General features: G+C 36.5%; 1 protein-coding gene across 1 annotated transcript in view; it reads left to right on the top strand.

The window, feature by feature from the left end:
* Positions 1–19,720, top strand: part of LOC126199108 (LIM domain only protein 3-like) — a 54,428-nt gene extending 34,708 nt beyond the window's left edge. Inside the window, exon 5 of the mRNA XM_049935861.1 lies at positions 19,529–19,720. Within this exon, the coding sequence (XP_049791818.1) occupies positions 19,529–19,720 (192 nt within the window). The remainder of the gene's footprint in view (positions 1–19,528) is intronic.
* Positions 19,721–26,332: the final 6,612 nt, after the last annotated feature.

Genomic DNA, 26,332 nt, shown 5'->3' with positions numbered 1-26,332 from the left:
GAATAGTTGACACTGCAATGCATAGATATGTACCCAGCAGAAGAGTTCATAACAGAAGGGACCATCCATGGTATACAATCATGGTAAAGAATCTTCTGAAGACACAGAGACTACTGCATTATAAGTATAAAACAAAGCAAATGGCTATAGATAGAGACACAGTAAATGACGTGCACTTGGCTATCAAGAGAGTAATGCATGGCTACCAATGCAGAATTTGATCAAATGACCTTTCATAAAACCCAAAGAAATTCTGGTCACATGTAAAGGCTGTTAGTGGCACCAAAGTTAATGTCCATACATTCCATTTCCATTTTATTGATCATCTGTTTTGTCATATAAAATGATACAGAACTTGTTACACATTGATACAAAGAAAACTTAACCAAATGTGTCTGTATACAAATCATACTCATAATTAAATACGTAAACAGAAACAAAGCATACAGATATAGATACAAAGCTCACAAACAACCAAATACATAAATGAAACAAATTCTAAGTTTACATTATGCCCAACATATGCAGTGATCATGTATTCAAATTTGTAAAATTCATGTACTCATCAACACTGTAAATTCTTTCACTTATAAGCACCTTCTTAAGCTCATTTTTAAAAATGTGCAGCTTTGATATCCTTTTAATTCGTAAGGGAAGGGCATTCAAAAGAATTTTGGGGTGATATATTACACTTTTATGATACTGGGATTTCTTATGTACTTCTCTATGAAAGTCAGTTCTGTGCCTAGTTTCGTAGTCATTGTAATCGCTGATCAAAGAAAAGAACTGGGGGAATATGATTTCAAAATGCTCATTTTTGAATAGTAAAGGACTGTTTTGCTAGACTTGAAATACCCCAAAATAAGTCACAATATTGCAGTAGACTGTGCATGAGTGCATAAAAGGCACTCATACTCTTTCTTCACTGTAGGAATTTTTGAGCATTCAAAATATGTAACAGCATGTACTTAATTTTTTATTGAGCCATTCTGTATATTTATTCCATTCATGATGCTCATGTAACCAAATTCCTAAAAATTTAGTATATGAAGTTTGTAGTATTTTCTGTTCATCTAACTTCGCTGTTATATTAGGGTTTACTTTATTTGATGTATGTCTGAAATTCATCCATTACATTTTCTTCTGATTAACAAATAGAGTGTTATCTCTAACCCATTTAACTGCTTCTTCAGCTATTATTTCTAATTTTTTTAAGTCAGTCACATTCTGAATTTTAACAAAGAACTAGTATTATCATCAGACATAGAATCAGCTTGTGTTAAATAACTTGGTAAGTCATTTAGGTATGAATATCAAGAACAGGGGTTCCAACACTGATCTGTGGAATACACTGTGAGTAACTTTCACATATCCAGGAAATTAGGATTTAGAACTATTTATGCTTTCTGTTACAATTTAAACCACGGACTCCACAGCACTATAGTTTGTCAAGCAATACTTTATGATCAACTAGCTTAGCACCGGCTGCTTTGCTCACATAGACTGTATGGCCTGCAGAGATTTTTTTTCTTTTAATTCTGTTTTTACTCAATCAAATTTTTATGTTGTACACAAATTGCAACACCTTCTAAGCTTTTCACTCTTATGAAGGCCAAATAAGCATGGTCTTTTCCAGATGAACTTCTGACCAAACAGTTATTCTGGTAGCTGGAGTCCAAAGTTTTTGTTAATCATGTCTTTTGCATTCTTGTGGAGATATTTCCATAATAACTATCATACCCTAACAAATATTTCTTTATATCTAACCAAGATGCAAAATACCAGTTTTCACAAATTTTGCTTTAAAATTTTTATAATGCACTGAAATATTTCCTTAAAAATTTGCATGCTCTATTACACATCCTTAGGGGGCTGAATTTCCAGAAACACTGAAACTCATATCTTTTTTATTTCTAATAAGAAGTTAAATACCAATTGGCACAGATGTAGCCTTAAAAATCCTTTAGTAGTTCTTTCGTAATTATTTATTTTCAAAAAACTTTCACCCATTATTTTGCCCCCTTAGTGGTTGAATTTTCAAAAATTTTGAAACAAGTATCATATACCAGTTGTCATAGCTCTGTCTTCAAAATCTCCTTAATAGTTACATACTTTCAAAAAGCCTTTCATTGCCTGTTTCACCCCCTTAAGAATGTAGTTTCGGACAATCCTTTCTTAAATGATGCCTACAGTATAAGATCCATACCCTCTCCAGACTTCAAGTTTATATTCTTAGCAGTTTGGGCTGGATAATTATGAGTCACTCTGAGCCTATTTCACCCCCCTTATGGGTTGAATTTCCAAAAACAGTGGCATGTGTATGTTTGATTTCTAACAGAGAAGCCAAATACAAATTTTCATATTTAGCTTCAGAAATGCTTGTGCAATGAAACATTTCCATAAATACTTTGATCCCCCATTTCGCCACCATAAGGGCTGAATTTCACAAAAACAGTGAAACACATCTTTTCTTATTTGTAACTGAGAAGACAAATTTAAATTTTCATGGATTTAGCTTTAAAAATGCTTTCATAATAAAATATTTTCATTAAAAATCTCAACCCCTATTTCACCACGTTAGAGATTCAGTTTCCAAAAACACTGTCACAAGTATTTTTTTAATCGTACAAGAGAAGTCAAGTACCAGTGTTCGTAGATATAGCTTAAAAATACTTTAGTAGTTCTTTAATAATGATATTTGACAAAAAAACCTTTCACCCACTGTTTCATTCCCATAGAGTTAAATTTCCAAAAAATTATGGAACAAGTATATCTTTATTTCTGACCGAGAAACCAAATACCAATTTTCATAGGTCTAGCTTGGTAGCGACATTTAAAAAAAAAAAAAAAAAAAAAAAAAAAAAAAACATTCCTCCCATATTTCACCAACTTAGGGTTGGAATTTCACAAAATTCATTCTTAAATGACACCTACAGTATAAGATCCACATCTTCTCCAAATTTCATGTTTCTATCCTTAACGGTTTCGGTTGGGCAATGATGGGCCAGTCAGTCAGTCAGTCAGCCAGGACATTGCCTTTTATGTATAGAAATAACTTCAAATGCCTTAGATAATCTAAAAATAGCCACAGTTTATTCATAGTGTGTAGGGTTTCATGACCAGCGTCTTCGTCAGTTAAAACTTCTGGGCTGAGAGGCCATGGTCGATATGTAAAACTTCTTATTCCTGATGTTTTGTTGCCAACTGGGGGAAACATCATTCGAGGTCATTCAATGACTCTGGCCTCTCAGCACAGAAGTTTTAACTAATGAATCCACAGTTTACTTCATTACGATCAGTGGAATTTAGAACAAGTCTTAGAAGATAATATAAAGGGTGAGTCACTAACTATTGCCACAAATAATAACTCCGAAAGTATGATAGGAGCAGAAAAGTTTGTGGGACAAAAGTTGCAAGGGACAACAGGGGCCATAATGTGACATTGGTTTTTTGTTGCTAGGTAGGGTCACTTCAGAGATATGAAGGTCAACTTTGTTTTTTTTTAAATGTGATGTTATAGTTTGGTACTTATTTTCTGATAGCGGCTATCAAGACAAATCCAGTGTTATGTAACAGTAAGGTCTTTGAAGATCAACGAAGGTCACAAAGGTGGCATGAATGTCCATTTACAGAAGGTGTTCGAAGTGTTTACCATTGGTATCAGTGCAGTGCTGCAGTCTTCTTACCATGGATTGAGTGGTATTCTTTACCATTTTGGCACTTATCAAAGCACATACTCTGACAATTCTCTCTCGCATATCTTCAGGTGTAGTTGGAACTTCTTTATAAACAATGTCTTTTATGAATCCCCACAAGAAAAAATCCAGAGGTGTCAAGTCTGGCAAATGAGCTGTCCATGACAAATTTCCTTCCCGTCCAGTCTAACGATTTGGGAATTTTCTCTGCAACTCATTTCTAGGCATCAGCGAAAAATGTGCCAGACACCCATCATGTTGATACAACATTCTGTTCTTTGTTACTAAAGACCTAATGTTTCTTGCAGGAATGTGGTGTACTTCCTACCATTAAGATTTCCTTTGATGAAATAGGAGCCTATAATTCTGTCCTCCATAATCCCACACCATACATTCACAGATCACAGTTTTTTGTGTGCAACTTTCCTCAACCAACTTGGATTTTCAGTTGCTTAATAATTTATATCATGAAAATTAACATTTCCATGGTTCATCCATTCCAGTCTCATCAGTAAATAAAATCAAATTAATAAATTAGTCATCATTCTGAGTAAGAAGTTGAGCCCATCGGCAGAATTAAATGTGACGCATAAAATCCTTACCGGGTAATTCTTGGTGGAGACAGATGTGGTAAGGATAATATTTATGGCAATGTAGAACACCAACAACATTACTCTGGCTCATGCCAGATCGATTTGACACTAACTAACACAAGGATCTCGAACCACAGTGGCAAGAGTACCAATTTCCATTTCCTCATTAGTAACTTTCTTTGGCCGGATATGTTTCCGATGCATTAAAGATCCAGTTGTTCTAAATTTAACATACACATATTTAAATGTACAACATGTACATATAAGTCTCTATCTCTCACTGAACTTGTTGGCATTCTCCGTAAATGAGAGGCATATCAACTTCATTGAAGGAATACATCATTCACATTTGCTTGATTCAACGATACTAGTCGTACCATTCCTATTAGTGTTGTATTGCGAAACCATCAAATGGTGTTTACATGTCAATGGCACGTTAGAGGGATACATGATACTCGGCTAATATGTACTATTTGCACGATGTATGAACTGTAAGGCATGTGCTTTGATAAGTACCGAAGTGATAAGGAATACCACTCAATCCATTGATACCAGTGGTCATCACTTCAAACACCTCCTATAAATGGACACTCATGCCACCTTTGTGACCTTTGTTGACCTTCAGAGACCTTACTGTTACACATCATTGGATTCATCTTGATAGCTGCTATCAGAAAATAAGTACCAAACTATAGCATCACATTAAAAAAAAAAAAAAGACCCCGCCTAGTAACAAAAAATCAATGTCATATACGGCCTCCATTGTCACAAGCAACATTTGCCCCACAAACGTTTCCGCTACTGTCATACATTCAGAGTTATTCTAGGTGGCAATAGCTAGTGACTCGCCCTGTATAGCAGTTTGTCAATCTATTTTTTTTCAAACCAATTTGTTCAGTGGCAAATATTCCACTTTTGTTCAAAACAACAGAGAGTGTTTTGTGCACTATTCTTTCAAAAAGTTTTGAGAGACAACTTTGATAAAGGTCTGTATTTTTTTACATCATTAGGATCACTGTTTTTATATAATGATTTTTTTAGTGATAGCTCAAGTTCTCTAGGGAAAGTAATAGTGCTGAAAGAATCATTAATTATATCAACAAGCAGAGAAACAATATATTTGCTGTGTTTAATGACTTTATCTAAAATTCCATCTGTAACACAGGACAATTTATTTTTTAGTTCGCTGATTTTATTCTCTGCCTCTTGCACTGTTACAGGATACAAAAACATAGTTTTGGGGTTTACAGAGATGTTATGATTAGCCTTTATGTGACCTTGGTTTTTTTATAAGTTTTTGTACCATACTTGTACAGTGACTAATGAATGTAGTGCCAATATGTAAAGGATCATTTATATTTTTACTCTGCTTTTGATAACAATGTTGATTTTACTTGTTTTGTTTCTGTTGATATAGGACTCATTGCTTAATTTTTTTTCTCCTGTAATGACTTTCTTGTACGCTTTTCTGTAACAGTTTACATACGTTTCAGAGATGTATTTTGCCTACCTGATTTAATTAGCTTTCTGAGTTGCTCTAAAGATTTTCTTATCCCCTGTGTTATCCAATTGTTGGTTCTGGTTTTTACTTTACTTTGCTTAAGAGGCAATGCAATTTCTTAGTTATATTTGTAACAAGCTAAAAATGACTCAAACTTCATATCTACATTGTCATATTTTTCCAAATGCCAGTTTGAATTTTTTTAACAAAGACTTAAAAATCCTAATGTTGTCCTTATTTATACATTTTCTGTACAAATATTTCTCACTTTTCCTAGGATGTGTGCTGAGTACATTTACACTAAATTTTATTGCCCCCATGATCTGACAATCCAAGTGTTTCCAAGTCAATTGTAGTTTTAGAAGTCTTTCCAACTCTAGTGTATCTACAGACAGTTGTGAATATAACAAGTTATTCAGTTTAGAAGCATTTTAACCGGTTATTTTAAAGTTTACATTGAAATCTCCAGCTACAATAATGTTTTCTTTCAAATTATTTAATTCACTAAAGAGTCTTTCTGCACTGCCCAAAAATGACATAAAGTTGCCTGATGGGTAACGGTATATGCACACAGTGATTATTTTGGGTTCTTTAAGTTTGCAAGCATAATATTCCAATTTTCAATGTTATTTATGATACTGGACTTAATCTCTTTGCATTCAATTCCTTGCTTAACATATAAGCATATTTCTCCATCTATAAAAGTCTCTACAGAAGCTACTAACAATTTTAAATCCTTTCATTCTAGCAGTAAAGGCTTGGTTTTCCTTTAACCAATGTTCACTCCCACACAAAACTGAAGTATCCTTTAGCTGATCAAATAAAAGTACTTGTAATTCAGCAATCTTGCTAGTTATATGCTGGATATTCTGATAAAAAAATACTATTGATTTATTACCCTTGAGAACTGTCACACTGCTCACCTCAATGTTTGGTTGCTACTTGTCTTCAATAAAAAATCCTCATAGTCTGGTGGTGACACACTTCTTTTGCTTGATGGGCAGGTGGTTTTTACTGCTTTGGGTGGTTTAGTTGATACTGTTGTTGTTGGTAGCAGTGGTGTAAGCTATCCTGTTGCTTCTTAAGATGATGACTACTGTGCAGTAAAGCATGCTGTTGACTGGGAAGTAGGATGTAGGAGAATGCCTACTGAGTTTATGGTGTCTCAAATTTCATGGCATAGTGGTGTCTTTCCCTTAATATCTGGATGTGGACCATGTTGTGTAAAGTGTTCCCTCTCAGAGGAATCCACAGGTAAGAAATGTGGGTTCCAGAATACTTTGCAAATCTTTTCAAACTGCCTCTTGGTCTTAATGATTCCCTCATTCACAACTTAAGTGTTTACAAGGTCACCTCTGTGAGGAATCCCAACGATAATTACTGGTGTTCTCCTAGTAGAGTTAAGAATTTCTTTCAAATTCTCTGTGGCTTTGAATAATTCATACCTGTACTCATCATTAGTGCCCCCAATAATTACTGCATATTGTAAGAAACTGGAGAGATTTTCAACGTTAATGTTTCTTGTGATTTCTACCAAAGGTGCCCCAAGGCCATGTCGTGGTTATCAGAGTACATCATTACATCAGCTCTGGAAATTTGCAGATGTTTGTTTGTAAAGTTTGCTGTGCCTGAATGTAGTTATGTCTTCCGTACAGTCTGTGTATTGAAGCATTTTTAAGAGTATGACTGTAGGTAGGCGTACTGTGTTTACTACGTATTTCAGATTTCCCTGCACTCATTTCTGCCTCAATTGCATGATTGTTTAATGCTGAATGACATGTTTTCACATTGTTTCCAAAGAACTAGCTTCATTGACCTAACATGTTCACAGCTGTTACCATCTAAATTGTTATGAAGGCTTTGTGTAATTTTTTAAGCATTTCAGAATACTCTTCACACATTTCCACATCACACTGTAGAGAAGTCAATTCCTTTTCCATTAGTCCACTGGCAAAAATTTCAGTTGCAGACTAACAACCTTCACACATAAACATGCTACACTCATAATTTGAGTAAGTTAATATCACCAAAACACTCTGTATGGTACCATTTTCGTAATGTAGAACAAATTCAGATTCCTTTATGAACAATTTTGAGACATAATAAACACTCTACAGAGTCCAAGACATTAGGTTTCTCTGAATGATTTATACACAGTTCAATATTGGACACAATCTTGATGACAATGATTCATGGACAAGACAGGAACTGAAATTGGGGTAGCAAAGCAGAAATCCTTAACTTTGTTTTCAAATGTTCCATTACAGAGGAAAACTCCGGAGAACTGCCACAATTTAATTTTTGTACCTCTGAAAAGATGACTGAAATAGATATTAGTGTCAGTGGCATTGAGAAACAGCTGAAATTGTTAAAACTGAACAAAGCTACAGGGTTCAATGGAATCCCTATCAGAGTCTATACTGAATTTGTGGTCGAGTTAGGCTTTCTTTTAACAATGGTTTATCATTGACCCGTCAAACAAAAAACCATATCTAGAAGTACAAAGAAAGTGGAGGCCACACCCATTTGGTGGTGAAAGTGATCCACGAAACTACTGTCCAATATCCTTGACATCAATTTGTTGTAGAGTCTTAGAACATATTTGGAGCTCAAACATAATGAGATATCTCCAACAGCATGATCTCCTCAGTGCCAACCAACATGGATTTCATAAACATCAATCTTGTGAAACCTAACTCACACTTTTCTTACAAGATATATTGCAAGCTTTGGATCAAGGCAGAAAGGTAGATGCAATATTTCTTGATTTCTGAAAAATCATTTGATTCAGTACCACATCTACACTTATTATTGAAATCAAACAAAATCTGTGACTGGATTGAGGATTTCTTGTTAGGGACAACACAGCAAGGTATCTTGGATGAAGAGTAATCAATAGATGTTGAAGTAGTGACAGGTGTGACCCAGAGAAGTGTGTTGTGGCCCTTTCTGTTCATAGTGTATATTAATGACCATGCAGATGATATTAATAATAAAGTAAGGCTTTTTGTAGATGATGCAGTCATCTATAACAAAGTACTGTCTGAGAAAAGCTGCACAAATATTCAGTCAGGCAACTCACTTTCAATGTTTATAAATGTAAAATAGTGCACTTCACAAAAAGAAAAAAACATGACAGTCTGTGATTACATTATCAATGAGTCACAGATGGAATGTGTTGACTCATACAAATTCTTAGGTGTGACAGTTTGTAGGGATACGAAACGGAACAACCACATAGTGTCAATTGTAAATAAAGTTTATGTTTCTTTGGTAGAAAACCTGAAAAATGCAATCCATCTCTGAAGGAGACTGTGTGCAAAATACTCCTGTGACCCATCCTAGAATATAGCTCAAGTATGTGGGACCTATATCAGATAGGACTAACAGGGGTAATTGAATGTATACAGAGAAGGGCTGTGTGAATGTTCACAGGTTTGTTCAGTCCATGGGAGAGTGTCACAGATATTATGAAAAAACTAAACTAGCAAGCTGTTGAAGATAAATGGTAACTTTCCTGAGTAAACCTACTTACAGAGTTTCAAGAACCAGCTGTAAATGATTACTGTAGGAATACACTACAACCCCCTACGTATTGATCCTATAGGGATCATGAGGACAAGATTAGATTAATTACAGCTCCCACTGAGGCATTTAAACAATCATTTTTCCTGTGTTCCATACATGAATGGAATGGGAAAAAGCCCTAATAACGGGTACAGTGGTATATATTCTCTGTCATGCACTTCAGAGTAGTTTGCTGACTGTAGATGTAGATTTTGTATTATCCATACACCAATTCATCTAGATTCAAGGACTGAAGATGCCTCACAGTTGCATGATAAGTAGCAGTGCTCTTTGTAAACAGGCTTCTGCTCCTAAGGAAGATAGATAACTATTTTATGTGATACATACCAATGTGGTCCTGTAAATATTTTGCTATAAATATGAGAAAAACAAGAGACATTTAATATGTTTTAGAATCAGTAGCTTTTTCCTCCAAATTAGCGCCCACCTCCTTAATTTTTCTATTTTAAATTTAGCCTGATAAACAAAACTAATTTATTGAAGTTTAATTGTAATTAAATATTAATGCAGTTTCTAACAGCTGTTTCACTATGATAATATGTTTTAATTCAACAACACTGAAGGAGCTCATCTATAATTGGACTAATGGATAATGATGAAGGTAAAGCAATGTAAAAATGAAATACCTAAAATTAACTTTCTACATGTCTTTACAACTCTAATTTGCAATCTGTGATACAGATATTTTGTTTGTTAGGAAAAGGAAAGAAGGAAGGAAGGAAGATTAGGATTTAAAATTCCTACAACGGATAGGTAATTACAGATGGAGTGCAAGTTCCACTGGGGGAAGGAAGTGTGGCCATTCTTTGTAAACAGCCTGTCCCAGTGTTTGCTTTGCATCTGCATTTCTGTCAGTCCATGACTTCCTTGTTAAAGCTTTTGTATATGCTGCCATCCAATACATCATTCATGACTTGCTATTTTTTTTTTTTTTTTTTTTTAACACACACATGTCCTTTTGAATATATTTTTATAAACTACTCCTTTCTTCATATATGTTCCATCCAGTTCCTTTTCCTTTTATATTATTATTAAATTAAGTAATGGTGTCTACTCCTCCACTTCTCACCGATCTTTTTTCATTTTATCTATCCAAGTTTCTTTTTTCATCCTCTGCCACATATGCATTGCAAAAACCGCTAGTCTTGCTGTATCCTCCTTCCTCATTGTTCACATTTAAGCACCATAGAGGTGGACATTTTGCAGCAGAAAACTCTTCCTGCAGAATGTCTCTTATGTCATTACTATCCTGGTTTTAAATCCTGTGCTGCACATTGTCACTAACTGTTCTGCTTCCTAGTCATTTAAAGCTTTGCACATGTTCTAGTTTTTCTCCACTTAAAATTATCTTTACATTTCTATCTCCTGTTAGTGCTATTATATTTTTGTATTGTTTTGATTCCATAGCTATTTCCTTTAACTCCAATGATGCCTTTTGTTATTCACTGCCAGAAAGAACCACGTCATATACAGACATCACTGACCATATCCTTCTCTCTCCAAATTTATAAGACTCCTGCTTTTCCAGTCCACTCACTTTTTACTTATAAATGTAACCTTATCCCAAGCCACATTATCAAAACATGATGAATGCATAAAGTACAGAAAAATGAGTGAAAAGAAAAAACAAGTAATATTTATGTGAGGATTTCTATTATAACACGCGGTTCTATACCACTCTGCTAAATTTCATACTTCTTTTGGCGTTTCCATAGAAAACCGTAGAAAAGCCTAAATCTGGTCATCTATGTAGGGATTTGAGGCACTGTCTATCTTAATGTGAAGCTAGTGTTACACACTGCCTTGTTCAGTATTTGTTCACTACATTTACAAAAATTGTGTCAGTTATACAAAACCCTCTTAGAATAAAAGTGAAAATAAGAAAATGTATTTTTGATTTGATACAATTTTCACGTAAAGTTCCTTATATGATTTCATTATTTATTGTAACAGTGTTCTTCAGTGGTATCCATAATGTCCATTATATGAGGTCTGTTGGAAAAATTCTGGAACATTCATAATTTCACACAAATGATGTGCTGGAGCAAAATGTGGTTGGCTCCCTGCACATGCCTGTGTTTAATGTGTAACTGCCAGAAGTTTTATTGTTGTATATCTGTTAGTTACTGTTTGGTGCTGTATTCAGTTGAATGGTGTGTCACACAGTTTGCGGTTTTTGAGATGGCAGAATTAGAGGAGCAACATATCTGCATTAACTTTTGTGTGAAACTCAATAAAGCCTTTACAGAGGCACACCAAATAATGAAGGAAGCCTACAGTGATGAGTATTTAAGCTGCACCCAGTGCTATGAATGGTTCACACGGTTTAAAAATGGTCAGATGGAAGTTAAAGATGATCCTGATTCAGGATACCTTTTACATCTACCATTTCAGTTGGATCATGTCATGAAATCCTGGCACAGCATATTGAAATGCATTGTGTTGCCACCAAGTTGGTCCCACGACTCGTGAGTCCAAACCAGAAATCTATGAAGAGCTTTTAGATTGCAGAACTGAGAACAAGATGTACCTTAAGAGAATCGTAAGTGGTGATGAGATGTAGGTCTATAGTTATTATTTGAGGACCAAGGTTCAATCTTCACAACGGGTCAGGAAAGTTTCTCCAAGAGTAAAGAAAGCTCACCAGGTGAGGTCAAATGTCAAAGATGTATTGATAGTTTTCTTTGACTTTGAAGGATTAGTTCACCAGGAATTTGTGCCACAGGGACAAACTGTTAATCAATCATACTATCAGGACATGTTGTGATGTCTGCAAAAAAATGTGAGAGGGAAAGACAAGTCATGGCTCTAGCATCGCGATAAGACCCCTGCACATTCATCACTGCTGGTGCATGATTATTGCACAAAGAATGAAATTACTTTGCTGGTTCATGCTCTGTACAATCCAGACCAGGCTCTAGTGGTCTTTTTCTTATTTCCAAATCACACTATTGAAAGGAGGAAAAGTTGCAACAATAGACAAGGTAAAAGAAAATTCGCAGACGGTACTTCGTATGATCCAGCAAGAAGCATACTAAGACTGCTTCTGGAAGTAAAAATGGCGTTGGGTGTGGTGTATCAATTGTGGAGGAGTGTATTTCAAAGGAGATCAAGCACAATAAGTAAGTCCACGGCTGGCGCACTGCCAAGCTGACGTAGCACCGCCTTATCAGCGGGGTCAAAGGTCAAGCGCTCAGAGAGCTGACGTAACATGCAGTTGCATCCTCTATGCTGACAGATTCTAGATGTACATTCCCCGGTTTTAAGCTACGCTACAGCTCATTTTATTTATGAAAATATAATGTACAATCTCCAACAAATTTAACATATTCACAGGTACCTTTACCTTTACACCAAACAAATACAGTTTCATTTACAGAAATCTTACGTCTACTACGTGTAGAAAGGAAGAAGGGTGAGGGTGACATGTATGTTGATTTTCCAAAGTCTTTATTTGCATTTTCTGTAATATGGTAAGTCTTATAGGCGATGATGTCTCTGTCCACGAAACTTTCCAGTCCAGATACATTTGGAACACCTGTTCCACCTCGTACAATGGCCACTGTCAGCCATCCATTGCCATGCATAAAAGTATCGTTGATGTCAATGCTGAAGTTCAGTTTACATCCACAGAATACTGCAGGTCCATCTAGAAGGGTGTGTGCAGCGACAGATTTAATTGTGTTCTTCTTCTTGTCGGCGACAGAAGTTGTCATTTCGACGTCTTCTATAGTTTTGTATATTGTCTGTCTTGCGCGTCGCCGTTGTCGTCGGTAGCGCATCTTAGCAGCGTTCAATGCAGTTGCCTGTGCGACAGCAGCAGCGCGAATGACCCGCTATGCGCGGGCATCGCTCGCTTTTATACCACAAGGCGGTGCTACGTCAGCTTGGAAGCGCGCCAGCCGCGGACTTACGCTCGAAGGCGACGGGCGCACCTAATAGGACTAGTGCGCCCGTCCGGCATAAAGTGCGGCTGGCACTGTGAAATCTTCTAAGTCCCTATCAAGGTCATGCGCTCTGCCGCGGGTATAAAAGCGAGCGATGCCCGCGCATAGCGGGTCATTCGCGCTGCTGCTGTCGCACAGGCAACTGCATTGAACGCTGCCAAGATGCGCTACCGACGACAACGGCGACATGCAAGACAGACAATATACAAAACTATAGAAGATAAACCTCATATCTAAATTGTAAAATGCGATGAACATATAGAAATAAATTCCCATACAATATCATTTTCATCCTAAGAATATGCCTTTGCAATAGGTTCTTGAAGCCAATGAATTCCAAAATCATATAATTTTTGTTGTGGGTGGGCACAGTGATGGATTGTTGTTGTTGTTGTTGTTGTTGTTGTCTCCAGTCCTGAGACTGGTTTGATGCAGCTCTCCATGCTACTCTATCCTGTGCAAGCTTCTTCATCTCCCAGTACCTACTGCAACCTACATCCTTCTGAATCTGCTTAGTGTATTCATCTCTTGGTCTCCCTCTATGATTTTTACCCTCCACGCTACCCTCCAATACTAAATTTGTGATCCCTTGATGCCTCAGAAGATGTCCTACCAACCGATCCCTTCTTCTGGTCAAGTTGTGCCACAAACTTCTCTTCTCCCCAATCCTATTCAATACTTCCTCATAAGTTATGTGATCTACCCATCTAATTTTCAGCATTCTTCTGTAGCACCACATTTCGAAAGCTTCTATTCTCTTCTTGTCCAAACTATTTATCGTACATGTTTCACTTCCGTACATGGCTACACTCCATACAAATACTTTCAGAAATGACTTCCTGACGCTTAAATCTATACTCGATGTTAACAAATTTCTCTTCTTCATAAACGCTTTCCTTGCCATTGCCAGTCTGTATTTTATATCCTCTCTACTTCGACCATCATCAGTTATTTTGCTCCCCAAATAGCAAAACTCCTTTACTACTTTAAGTGTCTCATTTCCTAATCTAATTCCCTCAGCATCACCCGACTTAATTCGACTACATTCCATTATCCTTGTTTTGCTTTTGTTGATGTTCATCTTATATCCTCCTTTCAAGACACTGTCCATTCCATTCAACTGCTCTTCCAAGTCCTTTGCTGTCTCTGACAGAATTACAATGTCATCGGCGAACCTCAAAGTTTTTATTTCTTCTCCATGGATTTTAATACCTACTCCGAATTTTTCTTTTGTTTCCTTTACTGCTTGCTCAATATACAGATTGAATAACATCGGGGAGAGGCTACAAACCTGTCTTACTCCCTTCCCAACCACTGCTTCCCTTTCATGTCCCTCGACTCATAACTGCCATCTGGTTTCTTTACAAATTGTAAATAGCCTTTCGCTCCCTGTATTTTACCCCTGCCACCTTTAGAATTTGAAAGAGAGTATTCCAGTCAACATTGTCAAAAGCTTTCTCTAAGTCTACAAATGCTAGAAATGTAGGTTTGCCTTTCCTTAATCTTTCTTCTAAGATAAGTCGTAAGGTCAGTATTGCCTCACGTGTTCCAGTATTTCTACGGAATCCAAACTGATCATCCCCGAGGTTGGCTTCTACTAGTTTTTCCATTCGTCTGTAAAGAATTCGTGTTAGTATTTTGCAGCTGTGGCTTATTAAACTGACTGTTCGGTAATTTTCACATCTGTCAACACCTGCTTTCTTTGGGATTGGAATTATTATATTCTTCTTGAAGTCTGAGGGTATTTTGCCTGTTTCATACATCTTGCTCACCAGATGGTAGAGTTTTGTCAGGACTGGCTCTCCCAAGGCCGTCAGTAGTTCCAATGGAATGTTGTCTACTCCGGGGGCCTTGTTTCGACTCAGGTGCTCTGTCAAACTCTTCACGCAGTATCGTATCTCCCATTTCATCTTCATCTACATCCTCTTCCATTTCAAGTACATTCAGTCCTCAAGTACATTGCCCTTGTATAGACCCTCTATATACTCCTTCCACCTTTCTGCTTTCCCTTCTTTGCTTAGAACTGGGTTTCCATCTGAGCTCTTGATGTTCATACAAGTGGTTCTCTTATCTCCAAAGGTCTCTTTAATTCTCCTGTAGGCAGTATCTATCTTACCCCTAGTGAGATAAACCTCTACATCCTTACATTTGTCCTCTAGCAATCCCTGCTTAGCCATTTTGCACTTCCTGTTGATCTCATTTTTGAGACGTTTGTATTCCTTTTTGCCTGCTTCATTTACTGCATTTTTATATTTTCTCCTTTCATCAATTAAATTCAATATTTCTTCTGTTACCCAAGGATTTCTACTAGCCCTCGTCTTTTTACCTACTTGATCCTCTGCTGTCTTCACTACTTCATCCCTCAAAGCTACCTATTCTTCTTCTACTGTATTTCTTTCCCCCATTCCTGTCAATTGTTCCCTTATGCTCTCCCTGAAACTCTCTACAACCTCTGGTTTAGTCAGTTTATCCAGGTCCCATCTCCTTAAATTCCCACCTTTTTGCAGTTTCTTCAGTTTTAATCTACAGGTCATAACCAATAGATTATGGTCAGAGTCCACATCTGACCCTGGAAATGTCTTACAATTTAAAACCTGGTTCCTAAATCTCTGTCTTACCATTATATAATCTATCTGATACCTTTTAGTATCTCCAGGGTTCTTCCATGTATACAACCTTCTTTCATGATTCTTAAACCAACTGTTAGTTATGATTAAGTTGTGCTCTGTGCAAAATTCTACCAGGCGGCTTCCTCTTTAATTTCTTAGCCCCAATCCATATTCACCGACTACGTTTCCTTCTCTCCCTTTTCCTACACTCGAATTCCAGTCACCCATGACTATTAAATTTTCGTCTCCCTTCACTATCTGAATAATTTCTTTTATTTCATCATACATTTCTTCAATTTCTTAGTCATCTGCAGAGCTAGTTGGCATATAAACTTGTACTACTGTAGTAGGTGTGAGCTTCATATCTATCTTGGCCACAATAATGCGTTCACTATGCTTTTTGTAGTAGCTTACCCGCATTCCTATTTTCCTATTCATTATTAAACCTACTCCTGCATTACCCCTATTTAATTTTGTGTTTATAACCCTGTAGTCACCTGACCAGAAGTCTTGTTCCTCCTACCACCGAACTTCACTAATTCCCACTATATCTAACTTCAACCTATCCATTTCCCTTTTTAAATTTTCTAACCTACCTGCCCGATTAAGGGATCTGACATTCCACGCTCTGATCCGTAGAACGCCAGTTTTCTTTCTCCTGATAACGACATCCTCTTGAGTAGTCCCCACCTGGAGATCCAAATGGGGGACTATTTTACCTCCGGAATATTTTACCCAAGAGGACGCCATCATCATTTAATCTTACAGTAAAGCTGCATGCCCTCGGGAAAAATTACGGCTGTAGTTTCCCCTTGCTTTCAGCCATTCACAGTACCAACACAGCAAGGCTGTTTTGGTTATTGTTACAAGGCCAGATCAGTCAATCATCCAGACTGTTGCCCTTGCAACTGCTGAAAAGGCTGCTGCCCCTCTTCAGGAACCACATGTTTGTCTGGCTTCTCAACAGATACCCCTCCGTTGTGGTTGTACCTAAGGTACGGCTATCTGTATCGCTGAGGCACGCAAGCCTCCTCACCAACGGCAAAGTCCATGGTCCATGGTTCATGGGGTGGGGGGGAGCGATGGATATGAGCTAATAAAAATTTATTTGACAATGCCCTGTTCAGTTATGAATCAACTATCACAAATTGTGAATAAACTAACATACACATCTAGCATTACAGGGAAGAAGAAAATATAAAATGATTGTGACAGCTTGCTCACATACACCTCTTATGATGCAACTCTTTGGCTGGGTCTTTGGAAAAATTAATATTCTCGATAGAAAGTTGAATAGTCCCAAATATGCCAGCTTTGTCAGTTATACATTACCAGAATTGCTAGAAAACATTCTTCATTGTACAAAGCACATAGGATGTGCTAAAAACATGATGATTGTCCCTCATGATCTGCATTTACAGCATGCGATGTTCTGAACAGAAAGTTCCCAAACAAATAGATTGGCTGAGTAATATGCATCACTTGGCTGGTTCATTCCGTATATTTTTTCTTTGGGTAATAGTCTAGGAACTTGTCCACCAGTCTCTACAGTCAATGTGCAAAAACAAATGAGAGCATATTAGTATGAGATCATCACATCAGAAATGCTTGAATGAGCAAACCTCTTTTCTCTTCTTCTCCTCTTCCTCCTCTGTCTTCTTCTTCTTCTTCTTCTTCTTCTTCTCTACAATGCTTGATGGGCCTTGACCTGCTCTAGGACATAGTTCCATTTGTCTCCCTCCAGTGTCTTGCATGTCAATCCTTTGTCAATAATAATTATTAGGTCATCTTGTATGTCATCCATGTTTTGGTCTTCCCTTGCTTCTTCATTCCATTGTTGCATCACTATTTTTTGGGGGTATTCTCATGATTCATACAAAAACCATAGCAGACCCATTTCAGGTAGTTTATTTTAATGAACTTTATGAATTCAAGATCTTTATATAATCTGTAAAGCTCAAAACTAAATCATTTATACTATACTCCACCTTCACTAGTCACCCATTGATTTTGCGCAATGCTTCCATTCGAAACATCCTAATATATTTTCATACTAATGTGTCAATGTCTAGGTTTCTGAGCTGTATGTTTATGTGGGGCATATTAAAGTTTTAGACAGTTGACACTTTGTTTTTCTGGACTTAAGTTGTTTGGCCAGACCATAACAGCGTTTGTTAGCTGAATGGATGCTTCACTTTATTTTCACATTAATGTCATTTTGTGATATGAACAGTGTTCCCAGGTAGACAACTCCACTAACGGATTCTGTTCACACCTATCAAATTCCAGCACCTTATTTAGTCTCATTTCTGTTGCTGCTGCCCCCAGTGCCTTATATGTTTCTTTTGCAGCTAGTTCTGCTTTTGCAGTAATATTCACATCATCTGCATAAATCAGAACTTGCAATGTTCTGTTGAATATTGTGCCTCATATATTGATTTGAACTGAACCTATTACTATCTCTAGTGCTATGTTAAATACCACATATGAGAGTGCATCCTTTTGGCTCAATCAACAGTTTGTCTCAAAGTCATATGTGCAGTACATGATTTTCTGAACAGAAAGTTACCAGACAAAGGACTGGCTTAGCAGTGTGCATCAGTTGGCTAGCTCATTCAAAAAAATTTTTTGTGGGTAATAGTCAAGTAAATTGTCTTCCATGATCTACAATCAGAGTAAGAAAACATGCGAGAGCACATAATGTGTATCAGAAATGCTTGAATGAACTAATCAGTCAATGATAAAACAATTTCAAAATTTTTTAAATGATATGAATTTTACTTTTTAGCTGTAACTGTTTTATTGCACTGTTGCAACTCAGCTTTTATGCCTTTTAAAGTATATGATTTGATGTTATATCACAGAAATACATTAAAAATAGTGTTCTGGCAGGGTTGTACCACTCCTGATGGTAATATGCTTGAAAATGGCACAAAAGTGCAATAGCACAATAAAACAGATACAGCTAAGAGGCAACATGACATTATTTAAAAATCTTAGAAAAGCAGTGATTCCTTATGACAAGAAGTAAATTTCAGAAATGTGTCAGCTATGCAGATCATTGCTTTAAGCATTAAATAAAATGAAGTAAGACAAGAATTGGATCTAGTGTCGTATTTTAGATACTCAAAGAGGATAGGTACTAAGAAATGCCATGGGCATTAAAAAAAAAGCTGTTTTCCAAGTTCAGTTTCATTTAATCACAATACATCATTCAAGTGATTTTTGATAGCAGAACACATAGGGTTTTTGGAACCAAATAATCTGTTTGATTCATTTACTTGTCACATCAAAAATTGCATACTTATTGTAGAGATAGTTGCAATACAACAAACAGCAGTTTTTTGTCATAATTTAATAGTCTCTACCACATTTTTAAAATCCTGGTTTTTGGGTTTCATTTTATGCTACATAATTTCTCCAGTTAATAAGAGCATTGAGGCATTTTGTACCAGATAAAGACAATTTTAAAGTTTTTGTTCAAGGTAATGTTTTAGTCGAGTTGTGAGCAATTCTTATATGTATTACTTTTTTCTTGTATGTTATGTTTGACAAAGAAAAAAGATCACAAACTAACTATATAACTTTTTTTCAGCCAGCAGGAGACAATTTAACCATCAACTACGAGAACCATGTTGTACACCTCCATCATGCACAACCAACAGGACAGCCACACTCGTACAGTGATAAAGTGTCCATCCCCAATACCAACCAACATGGTCGTGATGATGGCTCTAGTGGTTATGGCAGCCCAGACTCTGAAACATTTGACACCCAGTGCAACTGATTTGGACCTATTTGTTCAACTACATCAAGGTAGTAGCAGTCTATGTGACTCATTGTAAACAAACACTGGAAGACTGCTTATTTAATTTTTTGAAGGGTAAAGCAGAATATGGAAGTGAATGCCCAAAGTGCAGTGAAATGCCATATAAGTAACAGTTTATAACAGAGGAATGACTTTTGTATACTGTGGACTCAAACTGTTGCAACCAGTGAGTGACAAAGTGTGTGATATTATCAGATGTGAAATGTATTTAGCTTTTCTTAGAATTACAAAATTTACCAATATATAAACTCGAGAAGAATCTGAAAAGATTTCAAGCCTCACCTTGTTATACTCAAACATTTTCCTGTAAAATAAGTTACTAGAAAGAAATCATTTGCAAAATATAATTGTAAATGACAAAAATGCAATATACATCAGAAACTGTAATACATAAAGCTAAAGAGACTGTAAAGATATTTTTACACATAGTTTGTGAATCTGTGCTAGTCGATTCGCCAAATATGAAACTTTGTTTCACGTATCCTTATTAATGAAGTATACGAAATTAAGAAAGAATATAATGGAGATCAGTATCCTCATGTATACCATGTAGTGGCCAGTGACAAAATAATGAAAAATTTACTCAGACGTGTACAGTATAATTCAGAGACATAATAAAATATTTCAATCAACTGTGTAATTAAATACAATGTGCTCAAGGAATCTGTGCAAAATTTGGAAGTATTGTCACTCTGTACTTTTTAAATGTCAATGTTCCAGTAGGAGAAAGCTTAAACAAGTGAACTACAGTGATATTATATTACACTTAATGAAATATAAGGTCATGACTTCACTATTGCCCTAATTATGCTCCAACATGGCATGTTTAGTCCAAGAGACTCCAATGACTGGGCAAGAATCTTTTGTTATTGTTAAAAATCTGGGGAAAATTATAAAACTTTTCAGTTGTGAGTGAGGGTTGACAGGAATATAAATGGTTTAATATATGAAGAAATAATTGTGAAAACCAATAAAATATTTTCTTCGGGCTTTTCTCATTTTGTTTACTTGCATTAATATGGAGTAGAAAAGCTGTCAGAGGATGTTTGCAAATAGGAAGCTAAGATGAAGTCTTTGCATTCAATGAATTTTATCAGAATCTTGAACTAAAACAAGTGTAAATGTAATAAACAGGCATCTTGTAACATTCATTAAGAGTATGGAAAATACAACGGTAATAATAAGTCCCAGAATGATAAGGGACTTTCCTATAAGAACTACAGCAGCAGTAAAAATGGAATCACAGAGAAAACTGATTCACCCTAGGTTCAAAACAAAAGTTCACAAATAATACAACTGACAGCAAAGCCAGTCTAAAATACCTATTGAAAATTTAACACTATGGCTTTCTGATTGTCAAACCAGAGACTATAATATGATCTTTGTCCTTTAAAATTTTGTTTTTAGAAGTTTCCCATAACCTTGTCCCCTACCCCAACAATCCCCACTCCTCCACACTGACTCAAGGCTTAATGAACAAGTAAGTAAGATAAAAGGAAGGTAGAGTTTAGAATCTTGAAATAAAATTGCAATTATAGCACCAGACAAATAACAAACTAATTCTGAATAGTTCTCCTCAGAAGAGCCATAAGGATCACACTTTCCTGTGGAAGTGGGATTGTTCATGTAAAGGTGAGGTTGGAATTTAATCAGAAGCAGATTTATGGGCGCTAAGCCAGCCATTGCAAACCTAAGAACCATAGTAATCTACTCACAAGTATTGTGGCAAGTAAGACTCATGCCTTCAGTGCTAACCAATGTGTATTTCAACAGACCATGGTTCCTAATTAGTAATCACTGGTGTTGCCACTGGGCATAAACAGTCAGTAATAACGTGCATGGTTATAGAAATGGGTGAAAAATTATGTTCTGACTAGTGGATGCAAATTAATTGCTGTATGCTTTGTGAATGATAGATCTAACATAATATGTTTGTTTTTCTGTAACTGTCTGTGGTTACAAACTGGATACAGTAGGCACATTATTCTAAAGTGGTTTATGCAAAAGGATGCTTTCAGGAATTACATGCATAAATAAGTAATGTGTGATACCTATGCTTTTTCATGAGGATGTGGTTTTGAAGAAGTGTGCATTTCAGAACAAGTTGGATGACGTTCATCTTCTGGCTGCACTGTTTCTATACACTGTGGACTAAATTAGCACAAGGTTACAGTTTATCACTGTCAAGCCTACTGGGCCATGAATATTTACAATAATAACCATTTACTGTTTCATAGAGGCATCTATATAGCTTTAATATACCTTGCAACATGGTTCTGAATTTTTATATTCACTTAGGTCTGTTATTTCTGAGCGCTGGTAGGTGACATCAAAAGGCCAACTTGGCAATGAATCCCTTTTTTTTTGTTTTCCAGAAATGTTTTGAAAGGATTGGGTACAAAATAGAGCAACCTGTCGTCTGCAAGACAGAGCTCACCAATAAACCAGTGGTTCATCAATATGCTTGTTAGCAGAGTCTCTTCTGTCCACAGAGAAGATATGTTTGTCTGTTTTTATTTTCATGCAATCTTAAAGAATAGATAACTCCATTGAATTTTAAATATTAAGAAAATAATCTCAGACTTTCATGCCTGGTTTCAGATGGAAAATTTCTAGTTATGTATGAGTGTACTATGTCTTTCTTTTCTTCTTCATTAATTTCCTAGGATATGACCTTGCTTCAAAACAACAAAATAATGATCCTATCTGCTTATTGTGGTGGGTATAATATAAGTGGAAATTAAGATAATGATCCAAATCTACTTACTGTGATGGGTATGAAACAAGAGGAAATTGCTTGTGAATTGAATGTATAATCATTCAGTTATGCCTCTTCAACAAATGTAACAGAATTCATATGATTATGGTCTAACTTCTACTGTCAACTTACAGCTTCAAGGGAGCATAGCCTTTACAATAGTTAATTTTCTTTGGAACTACAATGAATCACATTTTTTTCTCTCATTAACATGTGGAATATAGTGACACTCACTTGCTAGTTCCTCGAAAAGAAGAAATGTTTCACAACTTACATAATTTGATTGAATTATTTTCTTGTCATGTCTTTTTTAATGAACTGAGGAAGATATCTTCCTGATTACTAAAACAAATATTTGCGTGGATGTAAAACAGTTTGTGAAAATTAATTTTGTTGACAACTGGAATTTATGTATGCAAAAGGAGATGCCAAAGAGCTTTAGGCCTTCTTTCAGTACTTAAACTGGAACTTACATCAACTGGAAAAAGCAGAGTTTGATGTGAAACTGACTACATGTACAAAAATTTTATACTGTGTAAATTTCAAAGCTGTAAGACCCCTAATCTTGAAGTGTCAGTGTGTTGTAAACATTGTATTTATTAATATCAATTTTGCATTTTAATTGAACATTTATTAAGGGAGGAAACCTCTCGGTCAGTTTCAGTGACTGCTGCTTTTTTTATCCTCACTTTCTGTGATTGTATAGCTTAAGTCTGTTATACTTTTCACAAAATTTAAATATGTTTATACAATAAAGTGGAGCTAAGTGCACTTTCCTTTCTTCCATTTATTTTGGGAAAACACACTCTGTAAGTTTTTCTGAAAATTAAATGTAAATATGTTACCATGAACAAAGATGAAATAAATGTTGTCTTTTGTTACACAAATGTTTCCACACAACTTAATGTTTTTATTTCTGAATCATATTCATTTTTTATGCCAGGAAGTTTTCACATAACATTGTTGGGATGAACACATTATTACATGGAAATGAGCGTCTGGTGTCATTGGCCGGGAGGCCCCTTGCAGGGCAGGTCCGGCCGCCCTGGTGCAGTTCTTATTACATTCAACGCCACATTGGGCAACCTGCATGCTGGATGGGGATGAAATGATGATGAAGACAACACAACACCCAGTCCCTGAGCGGAGAAAATGTCTGACCCAGCTGGGAATCGAACCCGGGCCCATAGGATGGCATCTGCCACGCTGACCACTCAGCTATAGGGCCATACACGTTATTACATTATTAAGTGTAAAGCACTACAAAATTGTTACAAATGCATGTTCCATTTTTCACAATACGTGAGCTGTGTGGTTGTTTTAAAACAAATATCCAGTGCTTAATCTATACTGCATGAGTCATGAATCAGTGACAAATTTGGTGAAAAGGAAATCAGTCATTCTCTTATTGTTGCAGCCTGCAACATATAAAAATAAATAATAATCATGTTTTCTTCTAGTATTATTCATTTTCAAATTGCTATATTTTCCAGAGTATTACATGTACAAATTTGACTGAACCCTCTGACAAGTCAAACAACTCTTTGAACATTTGTGTCAGACTTATTTCAATATATTTAATTCTCCTGTTAGTACTGTTTGGTATAGGGCCCACACACTTGAGCTATATTCTAAGATGTGATGGCCAAGTAAGCAGGTTTCTTTGTAGAGCGACTGCATTTTCCTAGTGTATTACCAATGAACTGAAGTCTGCCATGTACTAAACCTGCAGTTGATCCTGGGTGACCATTCCACATCATATACCCACAAATTGTAACGCACAGGTATTTACACAAGTTGTGACTCATTGGTATTGAAATCATAGGATACTACGTTTCTGCATTTTTTGAAGTGCACAATTTTATATTTCTGTACATTTAAAGCAAGTTGCCAATTTTTGTGTCTCTTTGACATCTTATTGAGATCTGACCTGATGTTTCTGAAGCTTTTATCAGACAATGCTTCATTAAAGATAACTGAATTCTTCACAAAAAGTCAAAAACTACTATTAATATTTTCAGAAAGATCAATAATATGTAGCAGAAACAGCAGGGCTCCCAGTACATTTACCTTGTGGTATGCCTGAAATCATTGCCATGTCTGTTGATGACTCTGCACTCAAGACAACATACTGAGATCTTCCTATCGTAGGCCTTCCATCCATTCACAAACTTTTTTCAATACCCTATACAATCGCACCTCTGTTAATAAATGTGTGTCTGGTATTGAGCAAAAAGATTTTGGAAGTCAAGACATCCTGTATCCATTTGTTTGCCTTGATCCATGGCTTTCAGGATGTCATGTACAAGGTGTGATCAAAAGGTAATGCAGTTGTATCTATACAACCAAATATATTGATCCAAATCATACAATCTATTAAGATTCATCAAAGTACTTGCTTTGAGCAGTGATTCCACCATGACTGGTATTCTTTCTGGAAGGTGGTGTCTGGAATTTTCTTTAGAGCATGTGTTATTACCTTTTAGATGTCCTCAGTGGTATAAAATGGCACCCTTTCATCTTTGTTTTGATGTGCGGAAACAGGAAGAACTCTGACGGTGCCATGTTGGAACTGTATGGTGGCTGCAGCAGCATTGCCAATTTGCACTTCGCTAGGAACTCCTGAATCAACAGACCCGTATGGCACAGTGTGTTGTCATGATGCAGCACCCACATTGAAGTGGGCATGTGCCTTGTGTAGGTAATGTGATCTGATAGTCTTTCTAATATTCTGAAGTAACAGGCTGTTCAGTCATTCCTTGGTGCAAACTCTGAATGGATCAAGCCTTTCATATTGAAGAAGGTGAGAACATGGTTTTTGTTTTTTATTTGTTCATTCTTGCTTTCTTGGGTTTGGAATATGTGGGAGTATGCCTCTCTGAACTTTGGTGTTTCATTTCTGAGTCATACCCAAAAACCCATCTCTCACAGCCGGCGATGACATTGTCTAAAAAGCCTGGGTCTTTTTCCAGCTGTTCCATAAGTTCTGTCATGACCTCCAAATAGTTGAGCTTCTGTTTGTCACTCAACACCGTTGGAACCAATTTGGCACACATTTTGTGCATGTTCAAAACATCGGTAATGATGTTAAACATAGCCCCATATGACATGTTTAGCTCATCCGCTAGCCACCAAAGCCTTGTACATTTGTTGGTATTCAGAAAAACAAAAAAAAAAAAACACACACACACACACACACAGGTTACATTATCAGGCGTTGAACTTGTTGACTGTCATCCAGAGCCGGCTTTATCAATAACCTCTTCCCAGCCCTCGTTAAATTGTTTTAGCCACCTGGAAACTTGTGAGTAAGACATCGCAGACCCTGCAGGCCTCTTGAATCATTTTGTAAGTTTGAGCCAGAGGGTTTTTGAGTTTTGAACAAAACTTGATTCAATAGCATTACTCCAAAGTTGACTGTGTCTTGAACAACAACACAAGCAGTGAACAAGGGTTTACGCTAACAATGATGCTGACAGTTCCACAGTTTGAAGCAGACTGTGGAAGGAAGTGCTGGAAATCTGATGCCCCCCCCACTCCACCATTCCTTGCCATCAGGGTAGTGCTCTGGCCAATAGGAGCATGAGGAAACGATCAGTTGCACTACATTTTGATCACACCTTGTAAGAGGATTCTGTATGATCCATATTTATGGACGCCATACTGGTTACCATGGATATCATTCAGTTCAAGATACCACATTACGTTTGAACTCAGCATATGTTCCAAGAGTTTACAATAGATTGATATCAATGCTATTGAACAGTAGTTTTGTGCATCAGTTATGCCTATCCTTCCTGCAGACAGGGTGT

The sequence above is a fragment of the Schistocerca nitens genome, chromosome 8 (genome assembly GCF_023898315.1).
Source record: "Schistocerca nitens isolate TAMUIC-IGC-003100 chromosome 8, iqSchNite1.1, whole genome shotgun sequence".
NCBI classification, from domain to species: domain Eukaryota; kingdom Metazoa; phylum Arthropoda; class Insecta; order Orthoptera; family Acrididae; genus Schistocerca; species Schistocerca nitens.
Note: the sequence above shows the minus strand (reverse complement) of the source record. Positions and strands in the feature narration are given on the sequence as shown.